This window comes from Electrona antarctica, assembly GCF_951216825.1.
Source record: "Electrona antarctica genome assembly, chromosome: 3".
Classification (NCBI taxonomy): domain Eukaryota; kingdom Metazoa; phylum Chordata; class Actinopteri; order Myctophiformes; family Myctophidae; genus Electrona; species Electrona antarctica.
Window position 1 is genome coordinate 28,875,055 of NC_136808.1, and position 20,998 is coordinate 28,896,052.

At 39.7% G+C, this 20,998-nt stretch overlaps 1 protein-coding gene across 1 annotated transcript; it reads left to right on the forward strand.

Moving 5' to 3' along the window:
• Positions 1–11,560: 11,560 nt before the first annotated feature.
• On the forward strand, positions 11,561–17,784 carry LOC306920121 (photoreceptor-specific nuclear receptor-like). The gene is given in 10 exon segments (XM_079496749.1): positions 11,561–12,085; positions 12,650–12,800; positions 13,059–13,162; positions 13,732–13,792; positions 13,794–13,878; positions 13,881–13,998; positions 14,581–14,759; positions 14,969–15,209; positions 15,731–15,836; positions 17,030–17,784. Coding segments are annotated over 10 exon segments (1,272 nt in total). The 5' UTR covers positions 11,561–11,991; the 3' UTR covers positions 17,163–17,784.
• The last annotated feature ends 3,214 nt before the right edge of the window (positions 17,785–20,998 follow it).

Here is a 20,998-nt window from a genome sequence, read left to right on the forward strand (position 1 = left end):
CAACTTCTATTAACACATTTCCAATATCTTTAAGAAAAATTGCATTTCTATTTGATTAAGAATGCTGCAGAAAGAAAGAAAGAAAAAACTATCTTTTTATGTCTATTATCTAATGACCATCACACATGGATACTCACCAATATATCTTGTTATATGCAATGTGCCATTGCCGATTATGGGCAGTGTATCAGACATTGTGACTGACTAACCGACTGGGCCTAAAGGGTCCTAACTGGAGGAAAATGGAAATCTCACCTCGTTTTTGTTTTTTTGTTTACTGTCCATGGTGCTGAATTTATTTGTTTTGGTTGATGCAACCTGTTCCTGTAGGTACTACAGGTATTGTATGTGTTTACTTTGTTTTTATTCCTTTTTACAGGTTATTACAGACAAGCATTTCAGTCAAAAACAGTTCCTTCTTTCTTTTCTTTTTTCTACCCCGCCCCCCCCCCCCCCGTCCAGAAACATAGATGTAGAGATAGAGTATATATATATATATATATATATATATATATACACACACATACATATACACAATTGAGAATTGATATAATCAATAGGATAACACAAAATCACAGAAGACGGAAAAAATAATAATAATAATAATGATAATAAAATGAAAAAATAAAAAGTAAGATGGAGATAAAAATAGAAAGACAGAACAAAAAGAAAAAGGGACAAAAACTGATTAACTATATATACGTAAAAATAAAAAAATATATACATGCATATATATACGCCCGCATATACATGCACATATACATACACAGCAAATACTGTTAGTCAATAGTAGTATTGATAATGGTAGTAACCGCCACCAGCAATCATATCCTCTACAGGTATTGTAGTGTAGTACAATAGTAACATATACATTTAAAAATATTTTTCTAATCATTAACTTGCAGGAGTTAATTATTTACAAATCGGTAATAAAGGTCATTCTATAAATCATTTGGAATGTCAACAGAATTATTCATATTTTACAAATGTATACATGAATTATATGTATCACTATAATAAAGATTTAGGCTACCATATGGGTAAGAATGTTCTACCCACAATGCTATGCTCACTACCAAAAGGGCATATGGCTACTTTTTTTTTAACACTGCTGCTTATGCCTTTTTGGCACCAAACAAACCAACATGTTTTTCGGTTAGGTTTTTCAGTTGTTCTTTTATTATAGGTAATCGTTTCAGTTGTGTTCTTTTGGCACTGAAACTATGTCATCGCCAGCTTTCATTTGATATAATACTCATTGCACAATATGGCTTCAAGACCACACATCTGACACATGTATTCTTAGGGTCATCAATAATCCGTTTTATTGCCCTCTTTAGCCTTTTTGCATTATACTATACTTTGTGGCCAATATCTGTACACTGTAAATACCATAAGAGCCAGCCAGCTTACAGACCAAACCTAATTATTTGAACAGTTACAGGATTATTCTTTATTTATTTTTACCACTTTGGACAATTCCAAACTACTGTATCTTGGTACAACAGGTGCATTGTTTAGGCATCACACAAACTTGATTGAGAGACTTTACAGTCAATACATGATAATATCTAATGATAACATAGAATACAAATATGTTGAAGCCTAATTAATATGTTTGATTCTAATACACCCTATTGACTCATATCAGAACATGTGAGCAGCTGCCAGCTAAATCTATGACGCCTGATCAACTTAATAATGAGTCATTTGCACGTGTTGTGTCTTTGCTGTCTCCGGGCCGAGTATCACGTGCAGAATATTTTTGAGGGCATGCATAGTATCGATGTACGAGGCCTGCATGAGAACATCTGCACAGAATGTCTGCATGCCCTTTCCCCCCCTTCCTCCAGTGATGATGTCAGTCAGCTACCCAGTCGTGTGTCACCAGCTCAAAGACCTGCAAAGCGTCTTGTCTGGCACGCTCCCTCTAGAGGGCCACACTCTCACTCGCTTCCATGTGCTCCCTAATCCTCCACTGACGCCTTTCATCAGCATCACAGTCTACAGGAGGACAATAAGTTGACCGCCATGACCTGTTAGCAGAACTGGTAGCTGCTGCCATTAGTGTCAAATGTTATCTTTACCATCTATAAGTCAGATAACCTAAGACGAGGTTAGATAAGAAAATATATGATAAATCAAGATGAGGTGAAACATTTATGATCCTCCAAAGAAATGTGGTTGTTCTATAGGCCATATTCTTTACAAAACACTCAATTTAAATACACTAAAGCAATATCATTGGATTGGATTAGCCTATGATGTGTTTCAGGAAATACAGTGGAGGATTTAATATAGTCTGCATTGTACCATGAATTGATTAATTTATGGGATATTTAAGGGATTAACCAAAAAGGCATTTGGAGATATTGTATTGAATGTGTTTGAAGCTAAGTAATATTGTTAGGAAATGGGGAGGATATGGATATCAATTGGATAATGATTGAGCCGATTAGACGGCATGATGAATTAGGAAAAGAAAAGGCGGTAAAACCTGTATGAGGGAAAGGCAGCTGGCTTCAGTTAGGCCTATTGGTCATAAGCTCTTGTTGCTGGAGTGTGTTGTTTGGCTTGCATGACGCATTTAGGGACAGCATCTGTGTTGACTAAGCACTAACTGTTGCATTAAGTCTGTCCGTGATATTGGTTGGTTAGTAGTTTCCTCCACATGTTCAGCCAGTCTGACTCTATAGTGCTATTTAATTCATTATTCATCATGTAGAAGGTGTGGAAAAGGTAAAGAGATATCAACACAGATCATTGCAGATTATTATGAGGTGCGCTTAGCAGTTAGGACATCTTTGACTAACTTGAAATGCATCCACTGATAGAATCAAAGGACAAGTGAATTTGTCCAAGGAATAATCATCTATCTATGTGGCTGCCAAAGCTTTGTGTGAATGGTTCCTTTTCTTTCTTCAGTTTTTTGAGGGGGCCTCCTATATACAGGTTTAATGTTTGTTTTTAGTTCAATGTTTGAGAAATTAATGTTTGTTTTAAATTAAATCCCATTAACAATAAAAAGAGAATTTAATGTTTGTTTTGATACCGTTTGTTTTACATCATGATTACATCACCTAATCATAGCAACATGAGTTAGACTTTAATATATTAGAGTTAGAGACCAATCTACAAGCTCATCGCATTTTGAGATTTGGTGTAGAGGGGGAAAAAGAGCAGACCAAGTACAGAGCCAAATCAGGTCAGGTTTACTATAGAGGGTTTAAGTGGTTGAATCCAACATAGTATTAGAAAAGATCATGCGTAAACAAACGAACAATAATTACAACACTGATGATAGTGCTGTTGAACAAGTATGACGATATACTGTATGAAAAAGTTTACTCTGCAACATCATTTTGCACATCTCTCTCTTGGCTAGGGGATCCATGGCATGAAAAACTTTGAAAACACCTACCGTATTTGATTCCTTAAAATCTAGATGGATGTTAGCATGCCTAAAGAACTAAAGGGTCATTTCAGTTCTCCCATTTACCCTAATCTTCTTGTTTCCTGTGTTTCTAGGGGGGCCCTAATCTAAAGTCATCTACTAATCCTCAGTAGTAGTGCATTGAGTTAAATTAGGTGTTTGAGGTTATAACCATCTGCCAGGCTAGTTTAATTAATCTGTGTAACTTTTGTAATGCAAAGCTACAATGTAGATGGGATGAAAAATAATCGAATTAATATTTTCTGTTTCTTGAGGCTTTCTTGCTAAAAGAAATACTAATAAATCCATGTAGGGAGAAGTTCAACAAGAAGCAAATAGGAGACGCATCCATATCGTTGTCAAACAAACTTTTTGTATTGCAATTTGTTTATGTGAAACTGAACTGAAACCCTCAAAATGCAACAGGCAATTGGAAGATGTCACAACAAGCAATAGGCTGCTGAGGTGCTACCGGTATGTCTAAACAAGCCGAGGGCTTTTGAGCTACAGCAAGGAGCTCAGCGTGCTACAATCTGACACTTATCTCCCCCGGCGCTGGGCGCCACCCTGTTCTGCTGATGGCAGCGCGATGTCGCTTAGGAAGCAGCTGGTTACTGTCAGAGATCTAGGTCAGGACAGACTGCCAGCCACTGGCACAGAGTAGACCACACACTGGTAGGGCTGTCACCATTGCTCATTCATTTTAAGTTGTCAATTAATTGTCACACAAATAATTGTGATTTACGTTGTGTTTTTGGCATTGGAAATTGGGAATATAAATTAAATTTCTGTTTGGCTTTTAGGCTTCGTAATAAAAAGTGCACGGGGCAGATATGGCAAATAACTGAAATATATCAAGAAATTATACTGGCATTTTTATAATTTCTTTACTTTTAAAAATATCTAGCTGATCCGCTATTACAGCTTTTTATGCATGAACATTTTTCAACATGGACACGATTATGACAATTATAATTGTGATTATCTCAAATAATTTGCAACGATTATTTTTAATTTTTAATAATTGTGACAACCTTACACACTGGTTGAGGCATTTTTGCAATGCAAATGCACAAAGAAGAAAAATGTGTGTGATGCACACACAGCAGGCAAGGGAAGCTTTGACGGTATTGGAACACAGTGGCCAGTGGTCCTAAGAGATAGAGAATTTCAACAATGCAGCATTAGCAACTTCCTAAATTCTAACACGACTACTAGAAGAATTTACTATTTATCACATAAATGATGATTGGAGTTATACTATACAAACTCTGCTTGCTGAAAACCAGGGAATTGGACAACATTGAATCTTTCCTTCCTATTCGTCATTTATTTTCATTTTCTCTGCTTACACATCAGGACGTTCTTTGTCCAGTGATTTGAATTTGAACCAGGCAGACGGTTAGAATCTGCTCCCAGAACACTCTTCCCTTCCTGACATGCAGGTAAGCTCAGCTGATACTCCAATAAGTGTATACACTATGTGTGTGTGTGTGTGTGTGTGTGTGTGTGTGTGTGTGTGTGTGTGTGTGCGTGCGTGTGCGCGTGCGTGCGTGCGTGCGTGCGTGCGTGCGTGCGTGCGAGATGCGGCCATGCACACTAGTCATCGTCAGCATTGGCCATATCAGATCTAAGCACACTTTAAGCACACTGATCTCAGGCCATATCAGATCTAAGCACACTTTAAGCACACTGATCTCAGGTTCTGGAATACAGAGGATAAATGTATTGTTGTTGTTGTATTGTTAATGTATTGTTTTATTTGTCTTGTCGTGACCTTGATGGGGGGTGGGGGGCAGGGGTAATAACATGCCGGATATAGAAAATGTACATGTATATTTTCTGTCAAGGAAAATAAAATTAAAAAAACACATTTACCTTTACTGACGTCCCAGCGTCCCAGCTCCTGAGTTCCCCCTCACAAAACATCACACCTGCCCAACTCTGTAAATGGAACATAAAATGTCACCAATTAAAAATAGAACCATCAAAGCATCAACATTTGCTTTGAGGATTTCTTACCAAGTACTATAGGGCGGGCTGTACACGCCATGCCTCCAGGTACCCCAACAAACATTCAAATCAGGCTTCTGGCATGAGGCCTCAAACCTGGTCACCCCCTTTATGCACTACCCTTAAAAGGGCAGTGCTACATTAGTAAGAGAATTACAGATATCAAACCAGGATGTGTTCACCTTTGTACATTGAAGGTAGTGCTTGCACACTGCTAAGCACGGTTAATGATGTGCGTTCCCTTCCGAAGGAAATAATCACTTGCAGATTGCAGAAGTGATTGTTTGTCAGGTCATATTTAGTTTAAAATATATGAGTGAACTATTATCACAATGTTCCCTCTTAGAGTATGTTCCAGGTAGTTTCCAATATGTATTCAGTCCAGAAACATGGTGAGAGTCTATTCTTCTTCAAAGGTGTTTTAGAATATAATTATATGGAGTGGCTCTAACCATCTAATAAGAGTCTGACTCTCTGTATGTTTGTCTGTGTTATTCTCATAACCACTGGATCGATCAGCACCGCATTTCTTGTGCACACTGCCAGTCATATAAATGAAATAATAATATCTTATGAAATATTTCACTTGCATTTATAATGGAAGTCAATGGGGCTCGGATGGGGTTCAAATCATGCCCAAATTTAGAGTCAGACAGTACGTCATACATACACTGACGTAACAGGCTGGCAACATGAAATCCTACATCCACATTGGAGCCGTTCCCATGTGGATCTCGAGATCCATATAATTAAATGTGTAATTTAAGAATCCTGTAAATCTTATACCATGGTCTAAATATGTAAATAAAGTTAGATGACCGACTTAGCGGCAATGGTTTTGTGATACCATATTTACATAGTCACTGGCCACCGTCACTTTTAGGCCATGCATTTTGTTATTGCACAGGTCAAAGGAAAGGCTTAGTCTTCTGAAAAGAGAGGACAAAAGTTGTTAAAATGTATTAATAAGACATAGGACAAGGTTGTGAAACGTTTAAAAAGAGAAAGGGAAGCACTGCAGGGATCACAGAAACAATGTGTATCAATATTGTAATAGACGATAGACAGTATTAACAGCCAACCAATAAATGATTAATAATCTACCGAATTACGCAGTGATTAGATACTTAAAATAGATAACAATGCATAAACAATCCATATGAACTAGAACAGACAGTCAAGAATATTAATAACATGGCGCCTAATCATACTTTGAATCCTAATCTATTTGTCTTGGCATAATCTATGGCCTGCTCATGTAAGCATGTCTTCATGTCTGCACGTCTCAATGGTAGGCTACCGACTACCGTTCTGTACTGCAGGCCAGCAGATTATGTCAAGTGTCTGTGATAATTCCCTGATGGTCCCGGCAAGCAGGCTGCAGGTGGCCATTTGAACAATGGCTAACAGAATGAGTCATCATTCTAAACGCGATGCACTCGCAGATGAGTGTGTAATGTCATACATCCACACTGTACAGTGTAGATGTGTATATCACACTGTACCACGCTCAGCACAGTGTGGATGTATGAATTAAATTAAACACTCAAACACAGAAATGCAGGTATGCACTGTATCCCCACTGTGTCTTGATAAAAGAAAAGAGATCAGATCATTGATCTCAAGTGACTACTATTGTCAAGTAAAGAATTATCCTGTTGATCGTATTATTTTAGGATTGTGTTATCCATAGAAAAGCTATTTCTAAATACCAACTGAGACTAAAACAAGATGGAATGAGTTCCGACATACTATTGGTCCGACAACCTACCTCAAACCCTAACCTAACCATAACCGCAAGCACGGGAGCAGCGCATGTTCGACCGCATGTCCGACTGTTGTTTCTGCATGTCAGACCTTTGGTGTGTCGGATCTGCGTGTGCATAACCAAAATCAAAGTATTAAATCTAGAACGTTCAAAACATGGAAGGGTAGTGATAAAATGAAAATACTAACTTTGAGCTTGTCATCATTCTGTCTCATATACATTATTATTCGAGTCGGTCGGACCCACGGTTCTCCAGAACCACCCCAAAAGGCTCTGTTCAGCTCTGCCAGTGGGCCTAATCAGCCTAAATCCCAACCCCACACCTGCAAATTGATTACTTAACCACTCCACTTTTCACAGTCAGTTTGCACTCTTCACACACAGGCAGACAAATACAGAGATCTCCATGTGGGACACAGACAGATAGTTAAAACGGGTGCTATGACAAGTTGACAGCGGGTATTATTAGGTTCCCAAGTTCCATCGCTCTCAAGTAGGCCGGTGGCCAACGGGCACGTACAGGTCTAGTCATACTGTAAATGTGCCATGTCTCTGCGTGTCTGCGTGCGTGTGTGAACTCGAGAACCGTTTGCCCAACCGACTTCACATTTGACACACACCGCGTGTGGCCGACGGGCACGTACAGGTCTAGTGTTGCTAAAAGGATAACACAAGCCATAAGGGCTTGTGCCTTGTTGTCTCCACCAGGCCGAAGGCATGGGGAGAGAGTATGTTTTGCACTCCGTCCGTGTGTGTGTGTGTGTGTGTGTGTGTGTTTCCTTCCTTCCGTCCTTCCGTCCGTCCGTTATCATCTAATCTCCGGTACCGTTGGCCCGATCCATGCCAAACTGTGCACACACACTCCATGGATGCCAACGATGAACCTCTGCCCCAAATATTCCTCAACAGCCTGTTATAGCGCCACCATGAGGCCGATTTAGGCAAAACACATTTCTGTAGATTACCCGTACACATTTTATCCATACATCACACAATTCGGTATACACTATCTCCATAGTCATGTGATCAACACGGATTTGCACCATTTCCCATCTTCCATCCTGATTGGCTAATATTGGCTTCCAAAGCTCACATGAATGGTCCGTTTCGAACAAAATGCCACAAATCACAAAAACAGTGTGCAATTTCCGTGAAATTATACACGCACATTTCCACTAGGCCAAGGACGACATGCCACTCATTATTTTCCAAATCAGCCTCATGGTGGCGCTATAACAGGACAATTCCTGTTTTTAGCTATAACGGCATCAATCTGTATACAACTTATGTATGCGCACTCCCTAGAGGCCATGGAAAAACATTTTCTCTGCATCCCTCCACATCTGCCGGTTATAGCGCCACCATGAGGCCGATTTCTGCTAAACACATTGCTTATGTTAGTCGCACAGATTTCATCCAAATCTCACGCAAATCGGTACACACGATCTCTGTAGTCATGTGATCAAGACGAGTCTGTTGGATTTCTCAGATTCTACACTGATTGGCTAACATTGCGTTCCAAAGTTTTCAGGAGTGGCCTGTTTCGTTCAAAATGCTGCACATGTCCTGCTCATCCAGAATTCTATCCTCAGAGATGCTATGAGTGATCTGGCTCTGCATTTCCTCAACAAAATGAAGAAAATTGTTGCAAAAAACAAACAAACAAAAAAACATGTTTATATTACTCCTAAACATTTTGCCAAACATCACACACAGTCCTATCCTCCTGGTGGAGACCTGTGCCCAGAAGGGCACTTTTTCTAGTTTCCATTGTGTTCCTGTGTATTCAATTCACCAAGATAATAAGCCGTGCCAAGCATGTGCCATGACCTAGTGCACACCAGTGATTCATCACACATGACTTATTTAACCACTTAATCCCCAGCATCCCTATTGTGGCAAAAAGTTTCTCAAAAAAATAGCAGATCTACAAGCTCACAATGTGTTTCAGACAGGATATCTAGTGTAGAGTGAAAACAGAAAAGTCACTAGTATAGAGCCCTGAGGGACTCTGGTCAACTATAGGGTTTAAGTGGTTAATTAGGTAAATCCTAACATGAAGCATGCAGCCCAATGACACCAGAACACTAATTAAGTGGAAATCGTGCAGGGGTCAACAGTGCTGTGGCCAAGAATGACAAGAGTAGCCACCATATGGCGAAAGATGCCCACAAGGAACGTGTCTTTAGTGCTCTTTTAATCTTTTGAGCTAATTGTGTCCCTTGCCCATCCCCCCAAACCCCCCCATTTCTTACCATTTTCTATTGACTCTGCCCGTGGTGTCCCCCAAGCAGGCGGACATAATGTTAGTTTTCTAATCTACTTAACTGGTTTCCAGTGTGTTTTTCCAATTATTGAGGCTGCTACAGTAGTCCTCGCAAAGTTGGGACCTGCTGATGTCAACATTAATTATGTGCACCAAGCAGATTTTATGCTTGAACATTTTGTGGGTGGCATTGAGTGTAGACTAGAGCATGGAAAATACAGTACATACAGATTTTGATTGCATTTTGCCATCGCATTTGCAAAGTATTAGGAATATGCTAGATTGAATGTGTAATTAATCAGACTCATAAACATCTACAAACTAAATATAATAGAGTGGAAAAAGTGTTGTCACTACAGTTATTTACTGTAGGCTCTATACAGATCAGATGTCTGACATCTCATTCGCTAATTATAAGAAAACCAAAAAAGTAGTAGAAGCTAAACCCCATTGTCTTCAGATTTAGATCATTCACTGTGGCCACTCAACTGTGTAAAGAAACAAATGATGAAATCATTGTGTGAAAGTGGTGGTCTGGTCATATACCATATGAGCTTTTCAGTGAACTCTGGTCCACGTTTATGCATGAATGAGGACATTCACGGAACTTCAACAGAAATCTTCTCTTTATTATTGTAATGCAGTACCCATATTTGGGCATACTGAGAGACAGACACACACAGATTCATTCATTCATGTTTTATTTATTCCCGAAATTTAACTCATTTTCAGTGTTGTCGAGTAATACAATACAGTATATAGGAAAACAAAACATCACAATACATCAGAAGATCAGGAAAAGACAAACAAAAGGTTTACATGTGAATTAGGTTTACAAATAAAAAGCTAAGACAAATTTCATATTGTAACATAATGACTCAAGGGTACCAATGTGGTCAATTTTAATGTCGTTTGCAGGTCATTCCATGTATTAGGGCCACATAAGCTAAAAGCAGATCTACCAAGTTCAGAGTTAACCTTTTGTACCTTGAATTTGGGGAAATTACTTGAGTTACTTCAGAAAAGATGAGATGTATTTAGGAGAAGAACAGGTGCCAATGCAGTTCTGAGTTCTCGTCTCTCTGTCAGGGAGGACCATCCAACCTTGTTATATAAGAATATAGAATAAGAAGAATATATTGATAGCCTGTTCTCTTTAGGTATATTTTTATTAACCTTTATGTATTATTGTGTAACATTTTCACAAAAAAATAATGTATTATTGCGCAGAAGATAAAATGAATATTTCCCAGTTTCACTCTCCTGGCACCTGTGGGCCTTGCGTCTCTATGTGATATGATTCTTGTGGTCATGGTTTAAAATTGACATCTATTTAAATAGTGCTCAATTGGCCCACGGTATGGTCATTTTAGCTGCTCAATAATGCATGGAGACCTTCATAAATGAGCAAATTAGTACCGGCCTACATGGGCCCTTCACAGTTCTATTATTCTCTCGGCGACCTTTCGTCCTGTTGGCTTGGGAGAAGCGGATGAGAAGTAGTTTGTAAAAAAAAAAGTAAAATGAGAGTTAATATGCAGTTCCTGAACAAAGAGTGGACGTCATTATGAATGGAAGGCAATCACATAGATCAAATATATGGCAGGGAATAGAGATGGAATTTGGAGGCAAGGAGGCAAAACAGAGGGCAATACAAATTGAAGGGGCTGGTAAACATAATAATGTGCACCCCAGGTAATCATCCCTTCAAATGCAGACACCATAGAGGAGTGTTGACTGATGGATCCCCTCACAGACAGACCAGACAGAGGAGAGGGCAGAGGAAGAGGCACATGGAAATGGGTCTAAAGTTACTGTACAACTCTTCTGCACCAGGGCTGGTGTGTTGGCAGCAATTCATCGCGTTATTGTTTGTTAGAGCGCTTGAAGACTTGCCTCCAAAACAGCGGCAGGCGTCCTGGCAATGTGACTGATTGATCCAGTAGATGAACAGTAAAGATTAAAAGGATGGACAAATGAGCCTGCTGCTTACACAGCGTTTGGGGCTTAATCCTCTCACCCCCATGGGCTCTTTTTGACAACGTGCCTCTGAGGAGAACGCACACACGCTGACAGGACCTTGCCAGGAGAGACAGGACAATGCCACACGGACGTGTTAACAAGCCTTAGATGTGCATCCTATAGCCAACCGCCGTCATTACATCTGTATCTGTACACCAAAAGGCAGCAAAGGAACAGAGGCACCATCAGAAGGGTCCTCTGTAAATTGGAGAGGGAGGCCACACGAGCAGAGGGACCTGATCTGCCATCTGCCCTGTCTGACAGGGAGACCACCGGGAGGCCTACAAGAACTGTTTTCATTTGAGGCATTTTTCTTGACGTTACTCGTGTTTATTCTTTATTTTTTGCAACTGTGGTGATTGGTGAACGCCTGAAGGAACACATCAGAGGGATCTGCAACGTTTAAACATCATATTGGACGAAGGGATTAAAAACATTTGTAGAAAAGAACAAAACATCAGATATATTTGTAATACATTCCCTGTCAAAATGATGGAGGATCACCTGTCTAAAATCCCTATAATGTCCTCGTCCTCCCCTCATGAGTCCTCAGGGAGCCCGGGGACAGATGACAGCAGAGGCGGTAAGACCAACACGCATGCACTGCTAGTGGGAGGAACAGGGGCCTATGCAGCGAAGCAAGCAATTCAACATATATCAATGTGTTATTGCTTTTACCAGTAATAATTTTTTCTCCAATATAAACTATAACTTTGCAACCATATTTAGATTACGTTCTTTTCTTCATCTTTTATTTATTGAAACAAACTAATAATATATTAGGAAATAGTTTTCTGATTGTATTATCTTGCCAATAAATAGACACAGCTATTCCGGGGTTTACAATTATTTGTGAATACGCCCATACTGGCAATGTTTAGTAATATCTAGTCACTAAGAGTACCTGAAGATCAATGTAGTGCTGGGTAAAGTACCCAGTGTGCCACCAAATTAGATTTGCAGCTGTGAATGGCTACTCTTGTTAAATTGACTCACGAGTAGTGATTCACGTTCACCTTTGTCAGGACAACTCCATTGTTTGTGTGACTTTCAAGCCACATGCACGTCTGCAGATCTCACAGATGGCAGGCACATGTACAAAACAATACATGCCACATCTAACTGTCTGTACCATGTTGACTTTCAGCCAGGAGTCCTGCCCCGGGCAAAGCCCTGAGCCCCGCTCTGCTCTGCAGAGTCTGTGGAGACACAAGCAGTGGAAAACATTACGGGATCTATGCATGCAACGGCTGCAGTGGCTTCTTCAAGAGAAGTGTGAGGAGAAGGCTCATTTACAGGCAAGGAAATAAGTCCACACTCTTTTATTTATTCCATTAAAATGTCATGCTTTTGGCATCAGGTTAGGTGGCATTTGGGTGTTTACATCAAACCATTACATACATTATAATTATTCAATTGTATAATTACACCCCCCTTTCTTTTTTCATTATTGTTATTTATACCTTGGTGGAAATTGATATGCCCATTAAGGATTATCTTTCACAAAATTGCTCAAACAAGAGTAGCCTACTTAAACCCTGCCTCTTGTTCAACAGGTGCCAGGCTGGAACGGGCATGTGCTCAGTTGATAAAGCCCATCGTAACCAGTGCCAGGCATGTCGGCTGAAGAAATGCTTACAAGCGGGCATGAATAAGGACGGTTAGTTGTATGAGAACTTAAATCCTTAATATAGAAAATACATTCATTTGTGTCAATAATTGTAATGTAAGAAACAAAGTTCTTCTTAGTAGCAAACTGTGCAAACACTTGATATAATGTTAATGTCTGAAAGGTTATGGTAGATATGGTGTGAATAGTTTGATTGCGTCAAACATCTTTTATTTTCATATAGTATCCCTTCATTCCTCTCTCTGTTCTCACTTTAGCACATCTCAAAACTTTCTCCCTTCTTTTTTTTTTAATAATATTTATTTTATTTGGAAAAAGCAGTACAGTACAGACAGCATTTATATTTATACATAGGACACAAGTGCAATTCCCATGATTTTTTTTCCACCCCTCCTCCCCCCTCCCCCCTCATGCCCCCTCCAAGTGACTCCATCTCCAATGTCTCTGTATAATCCTCGCTTTCTTCAGATGGACTACATATGGCATCAAGTCAACACTTAACAGGGGCAACAGGGCAATATCACTTCAGAGTATGACTTTCTCCCTTCTTATCCACTCTTCCCTGACCATCTTCTCTGTTCCTCATTCTGTCTGTGCAGCCGTACAGAACGAGCGACAGCCCCGCAGCACAGCACAGGTGCGACTGGATTCCCTGGACTTGGACCCAGAGAAGGAGCACCTGGCCACCACGCGAGAGCCTACCTCCTCTACCTCGTCCACTGGCTCCGTCATCACGTGGCCCCACATCACATCCTCCATAAGCTCCTCTGTCCTGCCTCAGCGCTGCGGCAGCCCCCAGAACAACCACCGCTTCATGGCCAGCCTCATGACTGCCGAGACCTGCGCCAAGCTGGAGCCCGAGGACGGTGAGGAGGGTCCGTTTGTGGGTGGAGGTGTTGGGTTTCTATAAATCAAATGTCCAGTCCCGTTCAATCATTATGGTCATATGATAGTCAAGCTATATAGTACATACTAGTAATAAAGGTTTGGGTTAGTATATCCAATTACATATTATGATAAAATACATAAGCCATGTAATAAACTACAATGAGATAATATGGACACAGGAAGATGAGAAATAAATGGTTTTCTATGTATTTATTTTATTTATTTTATTTATTTTATTTATTTTATTTATTTTATTTATTTTATTTATTTTATTTATTTTATTTATTTTATTTATTTTATTTATTTTATTTATTTTATTTATTTTATTTTATTTTGACAAGTAGAGATGATTAAATCTGTTGAAAGGTGTGGTGCTATGAGTAAGAAAATACTTAATACCAAAATACCACAGTAGATGAGATAGAATGAGTTGGGATTTGCATATAATCAGATATAACATAATACAGTATTTGACACACATACAGATAATTCCTTATAATATATAGCCCGTTACATCCAAATATTGTATAATCTCAAACTTGACAATTTGTCCCTTTCAGTTGATGAGAACATTGACGTGACCAGTAACGAGCCGGAGAGAGCGTCGTCAGAGTACCACATGGCGCTCTACCCCTCCAGCTCCGAGAACGTTTATGAAACGTCTGCGCGCCTGCTCTTCATGTCTGTCAAGTGGGCCAAAAACCTCCCAGTGTTTTCCAACCTGCCCTTCAGGGATCAGGTATTGAAACCCAACCTGCTTTCTCAATGCAAGTAACACTGGATCCAAGTAACATAACCAAAACACCTCAAATCAAAATGTAACACTTTTGTGTCTTAGGTGTTTTGGTGTACAAAGCTCAAAACTTTGTCCGAGCTGCAGATCATGCATTGTTGACACCACAGCACTGCACCTAATCTACAGTGGTCACTTGTACCATCTTGTTCTAGGTCATCCTCCTAGAGGAGGCGTGGAGTGAGCTGTTCCTGCTCTGTGCCATCCAGTGGTCTCTGCCCCTGGACAGCTGCCCGCTGCTGTCCCTGCCCGACCTGTGCCCCGGCATCCAGGGCAAGGCCATCTATACCGGCCTGGACCTGAGGCTTCTCCAGGAAGCCTTCAGCCGCTTCAAGGCCCTCGCTGTGGATCCCACGGAGTTCGCCTGCCTCAAGGCTATAGTCCTCTTCAAACCAGGTAACTTAATTAACTTCATAAGGGCGGTTAGTGTGTTTTTCTGAGGGAGTGAGGAGAAATCTGCTTTTATGTGCCCTATATTTTCGCCGGTGCTTTACCCCTTATCCCTAAACTTCTTTGCCTTTTTTATTATTTTGAAAAACATTTCAAAATACTTCAAATAACCGATCTACAATGACACATTGTGAGCTTGTAGATCTGTTGCAGCTCATCCCATCCCCTCTCCCCATGCATTTCTCTTATTCTTAATGCTGGCTGCTTGTGATAAAGACAAGCTCCGAATTTAGTCACTACATTGTTCTCTTTGCAGTCTACGTACTGTATGTGACATTTTACCCTGTTGTTGACTATGGTTCATTGAATTGCTTACTCAACTTACTCTGATTTTGCACTCGTAAGTTGCTAATAAGAGTGTCTAAATACCTAAACTGTAATTGTAACCGTTTGTTTTGATGAACGCTGCTCCTAATGACAGCATAAGCAAAAGATATGAAAATGTAAAAATGTCTTTGTTTCCAAAGAGACTCGGGGACTGAAGGATCCAGAGCAGGTGGAGAACCTCCAGGACCAGTCACAGGTGATGCTGGGACAACACATCCGCTCAGCGTATCCCACCCAAGCAGCCAGGTAATGCTCACTATGCCACTGAAACACAGCCAGGTAATGCTCACTATGCCACTGAAACACAGCCAGGTAATGCTCACTATGCCACTGAAACACAGCCAGGTAATGCTCACTATGCCACTGAAACACAGCCAGGTAATGCTCACTATGCCACTGAAACACACCCAGGTAATGCTCACTATGCCACTGAAACACAGCCAGGTAATGCTCACTATGCCACTGAAACACAGCCAGGTAATGCTCACTATGCCACTGAAACACAGCCAGGTAATGCTCACTATGCCACTGAAACACACCCAGGTAATGCTCACTATGCCACTGAAACACAGCCAGGTAATGCTCACTATGCCACTGAAACACAGCCAGGTAATGCTCACTAATATGCCACTGAAACACACCCAGGTAATGCTCACTATGCCACTGAAACACAGCCAGGTAATGCTCACATGCCGCTAATGTAATGGCATGTCATGAGAATCAGCCTCTGTCTGATAATCCTTAAAGGACCACTTCACCACTTTTCAACCTATCTTCATATATAGGTCCTCACTAATGTTCATGATAAAATGCCACATTTGTTTCCTACTCAGTCTGTGTCTCATGGGAGGGCTGTGGGCAGTTCAGAAACCCGTTCACCAGTGACATCATTGATGGGGAATCCAAGCTAATAGAAACGGCAGGCTTTCTATTCCTGAAAAGTTGCAATGTGATAATGCAAGCCATTGTTCTCACGATAATACAAATCTTGTATCTTGTTTAAAATAAATCTGCCTAACGATGATATCACTGGTGGATGGGTTTCTGAACTGCCCACAGCCCTCCTATGTGACACTAGCCTCGGAAACCCAGACGTTTTTATCATTTTTATCATGAACATTAGTGAGGATCAATCAAATTATTTAAAACATTAACAACATTATTTGTCAAATTTGCTTTTTTTCTTTTACCTGTGGAGTGGACAATGTATTTTGTATTGTATTGTATTGTATTGTATTGTATTGTATTGTATTGTATTGTATTGTATTGTATTGTATATTCTTTTCCCACTCTTTTGTAAAATCCTTTAACTCCTTAAGCAAGTCCAAAGCACAGGTCCATTTTTACACTTTCAGAGTTAAATTAACACTTTTTTTTGGGTATACTACAGTATGTGCATGAAGACATTCATAAATTAAAACTGTTATTTTGTTGTGCAGGTTTGGGAAACTACTACTCCTCCTCCCCTCGCTGCGTTTTGTCGGCTCAGAGCGGATTGAGCTCCTGTTCTTTCATAGGACCATTGGTAACACCCCCATGGAGAAACTGCTGTGTGACATGTTCAAGAATTAAGTCCCCAGTCGGACCCAAAGGAGCCCTCTGGTGCCCATCTGATGACTTGAGGCCTGTGGTCTATCTATGACCTTGTTCTGGATGCAGGCAACAGAGAACTTCACATAACAGACCAGTGATTGTCAACATTCAACAGTGTATATCACAATGTTTTTTTGGAGCAACAGTCGCAATGATTTTTCTCTCTCTTTTCTTCTTTTTTCAATCTCTGGGAAGTGGGAACCCAATCTACACTGTAAAATACTGTGTTCATTTTATTCTGAGAGTGTTGCAGCTCCATTTGGTTCCATTTGTACACAACGAGTTGCAGACCCACAAGGGTTAATTTGGTTCCTAACCATCAATCATTTAGCTGGGGACCCCCTGGAACGCCCCAAAACATGCTAGCCCCCATCTTTTCCGCGGACCGCTCGCCCCCAGCGGTTCTTGTATTCTTGTATTTGTTTTACTGAGGATAAGAAATAAGTTAGGGTTAGGCATAGTTTTACTGAGGTTACGTTTATGAATAAGGTTAGGTTTAGGCATTGTTTACTGAGGTTACTTTTAGGAATAGGCCTACCTGGTGGCGACTGTTCCAAGGTTCCGAGGTCGCCGGATTTTCCCCGGGGCGAGCGTGTTTTGGGGCGAGTGTTCTGGTATTCCTCCAGACCAGACCCCATGTTGAGAAACACTGATCTACATTATTTCATTTGAAAGCTGTCTAATGTACATATGAGAGATTCAGTCAGTGTACTGTTTTGTCTAATAAGGTCACTTTAATATGTCCGTACAATGTACATTCCATATGAGCTTCATGCTTGCTGTCTATATGCATCATTATTGGAGGTCAATTCATTCCATTTCTCTCTCACTAATGGAATCTGTCACAGTAGCCTACTAGTACAATACTTTTTTAATGTCTAGTACAGTGTATATCACAATGTTTTTGGCGCAACATGTACAATTGTATTTGTTTGGTGTTACTAAATATATCTCTTATAATTCAAATGATGTGTGTGTGTGTGTGTGTGTGTGTGTGTGTGTGTGTGTGTGTGTGTGTGTGTGGTATTTATGCTATCATGATGGCTTAATACTATAAAATATGCAATTACATTTGTATTTAATACGCAATCAAACAGAATAGATTTTAGGGCAAAACTTTTCAAACTGCAATAAAATAAACAAATTTGAGAGCAAAACGTGCTGCACTGCTATACTCACATTTTTTATAGCAAGTAAAATGAATGTGTATTACTTTCTTTTGCTAATCTAAAAGTTTTGTTTGCAAATCGAATTGTTTGCAATTTTTGGAAATAAAAAAATATTTTGTTTGCAATAAAAAAAGCAATTGCGAACAGGTTTCTCTCGGTTTTTCTGAATCTTGTGCTCTGGACCTACTGTACGCTGAAAGATGTTTCCATTGTCCAGTGTCAAAAAGAGTCATAGCCCTTCTGACATGTTCTTCCTGGGTTAATAGTCTCATGCATGAAGGAAGAATGTCATTAATTGAAAGAAAAACTAAAACTATTCCGTAGGCTTTAGATTGTAAGATAGAACATAGATTGTAGATTTGAATCTCAATTTATACCTTTTTTCAGTGTTTAATATTATTTTATTAAATCCGGTTAGCCTTTATCTAATTTAGGCTGTTTGTACAGTATATACATTTTCTATAACTGTCTGTTATAGAAACTGTCCTTTTATAGCTATCTTTGGTGTGTCCCCTGTAGGAGGCAGATTTAATAGATTCCAGGCCGATGCGGTTGCTTTTGCCTCCATTATAGCCAGGCGTCGTATATTGCTCCACTGGAAGAGCCCTAATCCTCCTGAGGTGTCATTATGGCTAAAAGATTTGTCATCCAAAAAAATCAAATACACTGTTAGGGGTTCGTTGAATAACTTCTACAGAACCTGGGACCCATTCCTCACATACATTAATTCCTTAACCACAATTTAAGTAGGAACTAATTCCAATATTCCTCTACTGTGAGTATACTGTGATCATGCGTATATGTGTACGTGCATGTATGTATATGTGTGCACGGGTATGCGTATGTGTGTAGCATGAATGTGTATGTATGTGCATGTATGTGCATGTATGTACAGTATGTATGTATACGTGTGTATGGATACATGTAGGCTATGTGTGTATATATATATATTTAAAAATGCAATAGTTCAATTTGTTGTCTTTACATTGCTTCCATTATTGCTAGCATTTAATCTTAATTACTTTAATGCATGAATCTCAAACTTAGTAACTTATTCTGTTTCCCCCGGGGCATGGGAGGGTGAGGGCGGGTGGATACTTGTGAGGGTCTGTTTTTGTTGTTGTCTGTTTTGTTTACTAAACACAATTCATACTTTATTATATATTGATTATACGCTATAGATAGCACCTCTTATAGGATTTACAAAACACTGATATTTTGGAAAGAGAATAAACAGAAATAAATAAATGAACACTTTGCTTTCAATCAAAATTACACGTTTACACTTCCATGTGGTGTGCAATCTACAGCTAACATTTCACAAATACCCTGTAGAACCTCAGATTGGCTCTGGCTCTGTCCTTAACTTGCTTATTTTGACATCAAATGAATCCAAATCATAATTGAAAGGTGCTTGAATAGAATGCATATCACAATTAAGGCTGTGGCTTGTTGACAAATAATGTCAACTCAGTTCTTCAATGAAACATTGCCCTCTTCTGGCTGTTCTGAAGCCATGACACTTACAGTATCCACACAGTCACCAATAGTATGAATTGTTTATGTCTTGTTTATAACACAATTATCTAAGATATTTTTATCAGACAATTCAATTTCAATGACTCCACATTGTCAGAGTACTGTGCATTTGTAGTGGATGGTCAGATGTACTCTTGAAAATGTAGTTAAGGACAAACAAAGTTAGCAGTCTAATTACATGTTTTGAAAGGTAAATGGACTCTTGAGAACTTGTCTTAGGGGCTGAGGCAGTGGCTCCCGTTTAGCAAGATGTCATTTAGCTCAGCCCAATATCAGGGGCAGGGAAGGGAAATACTTTCTCGGAAAGGCAATCATTTATCTTGTTAAAATATGAATGGTCCATTTCCTTGTTGCAATGGACTTGGTTGCTTGGCTTTCTTTTAGGACAGGGTAGTATATATATTACTGCTTGGTTTGCACATTCATAGGTTTGAGAAGCTGCTGCTTCATTTCACAAAACATTGCTTGGTTAATTTCGTTTCATTTCTTGTAAAATGATTGCCCTAAACTTTGTTAATCAATGCCTGAGGGTTGGAGAGACATTTTAAATGTGAATTTGCTGAATTACTAGAGTAAGACGTTCCATATCTATGCCATATAGTATAGTATATAGCCCTAGAGTACTGTATCTTACATTCAGGAACCTGTTTTATTTTTTAACTTTTTCCCTTTGAGACTTTCAAATGAAATGTGCAAAACAGCCATAGCTGAAGTGAGTGATGGCACACCTCCTTAAAAGTAAAGGTGTCACTCAGTAGAGTACAGTTTTGTTCTGCCTACCAAACCACTTGAGAAGACATCAAATTCTACTTTATAGAATATAGCACCAGATAAATGCAGTTCAGTTTGGCCAAAAAAGAAGAGGAAAGTTGCTTTTCTCTTTGTTTTGTTCTGATGGAAACTAAAGTACAATCATTCACGTGTGATATTCTACAAATAGCAACCAGATTTTCTTCTTTGTTAGAGGCCTTGCTATTTTTAAATGGAAACAGCTAGACTCAGTCTACGTACTCAGAAGATCTACTGAGCAGATCATCGGGCGCTTTCAGGCCTCCATCATGTGAGCAAGCGTCACCGACCCAGATTAGCAAACTTTGAACTCCTGAG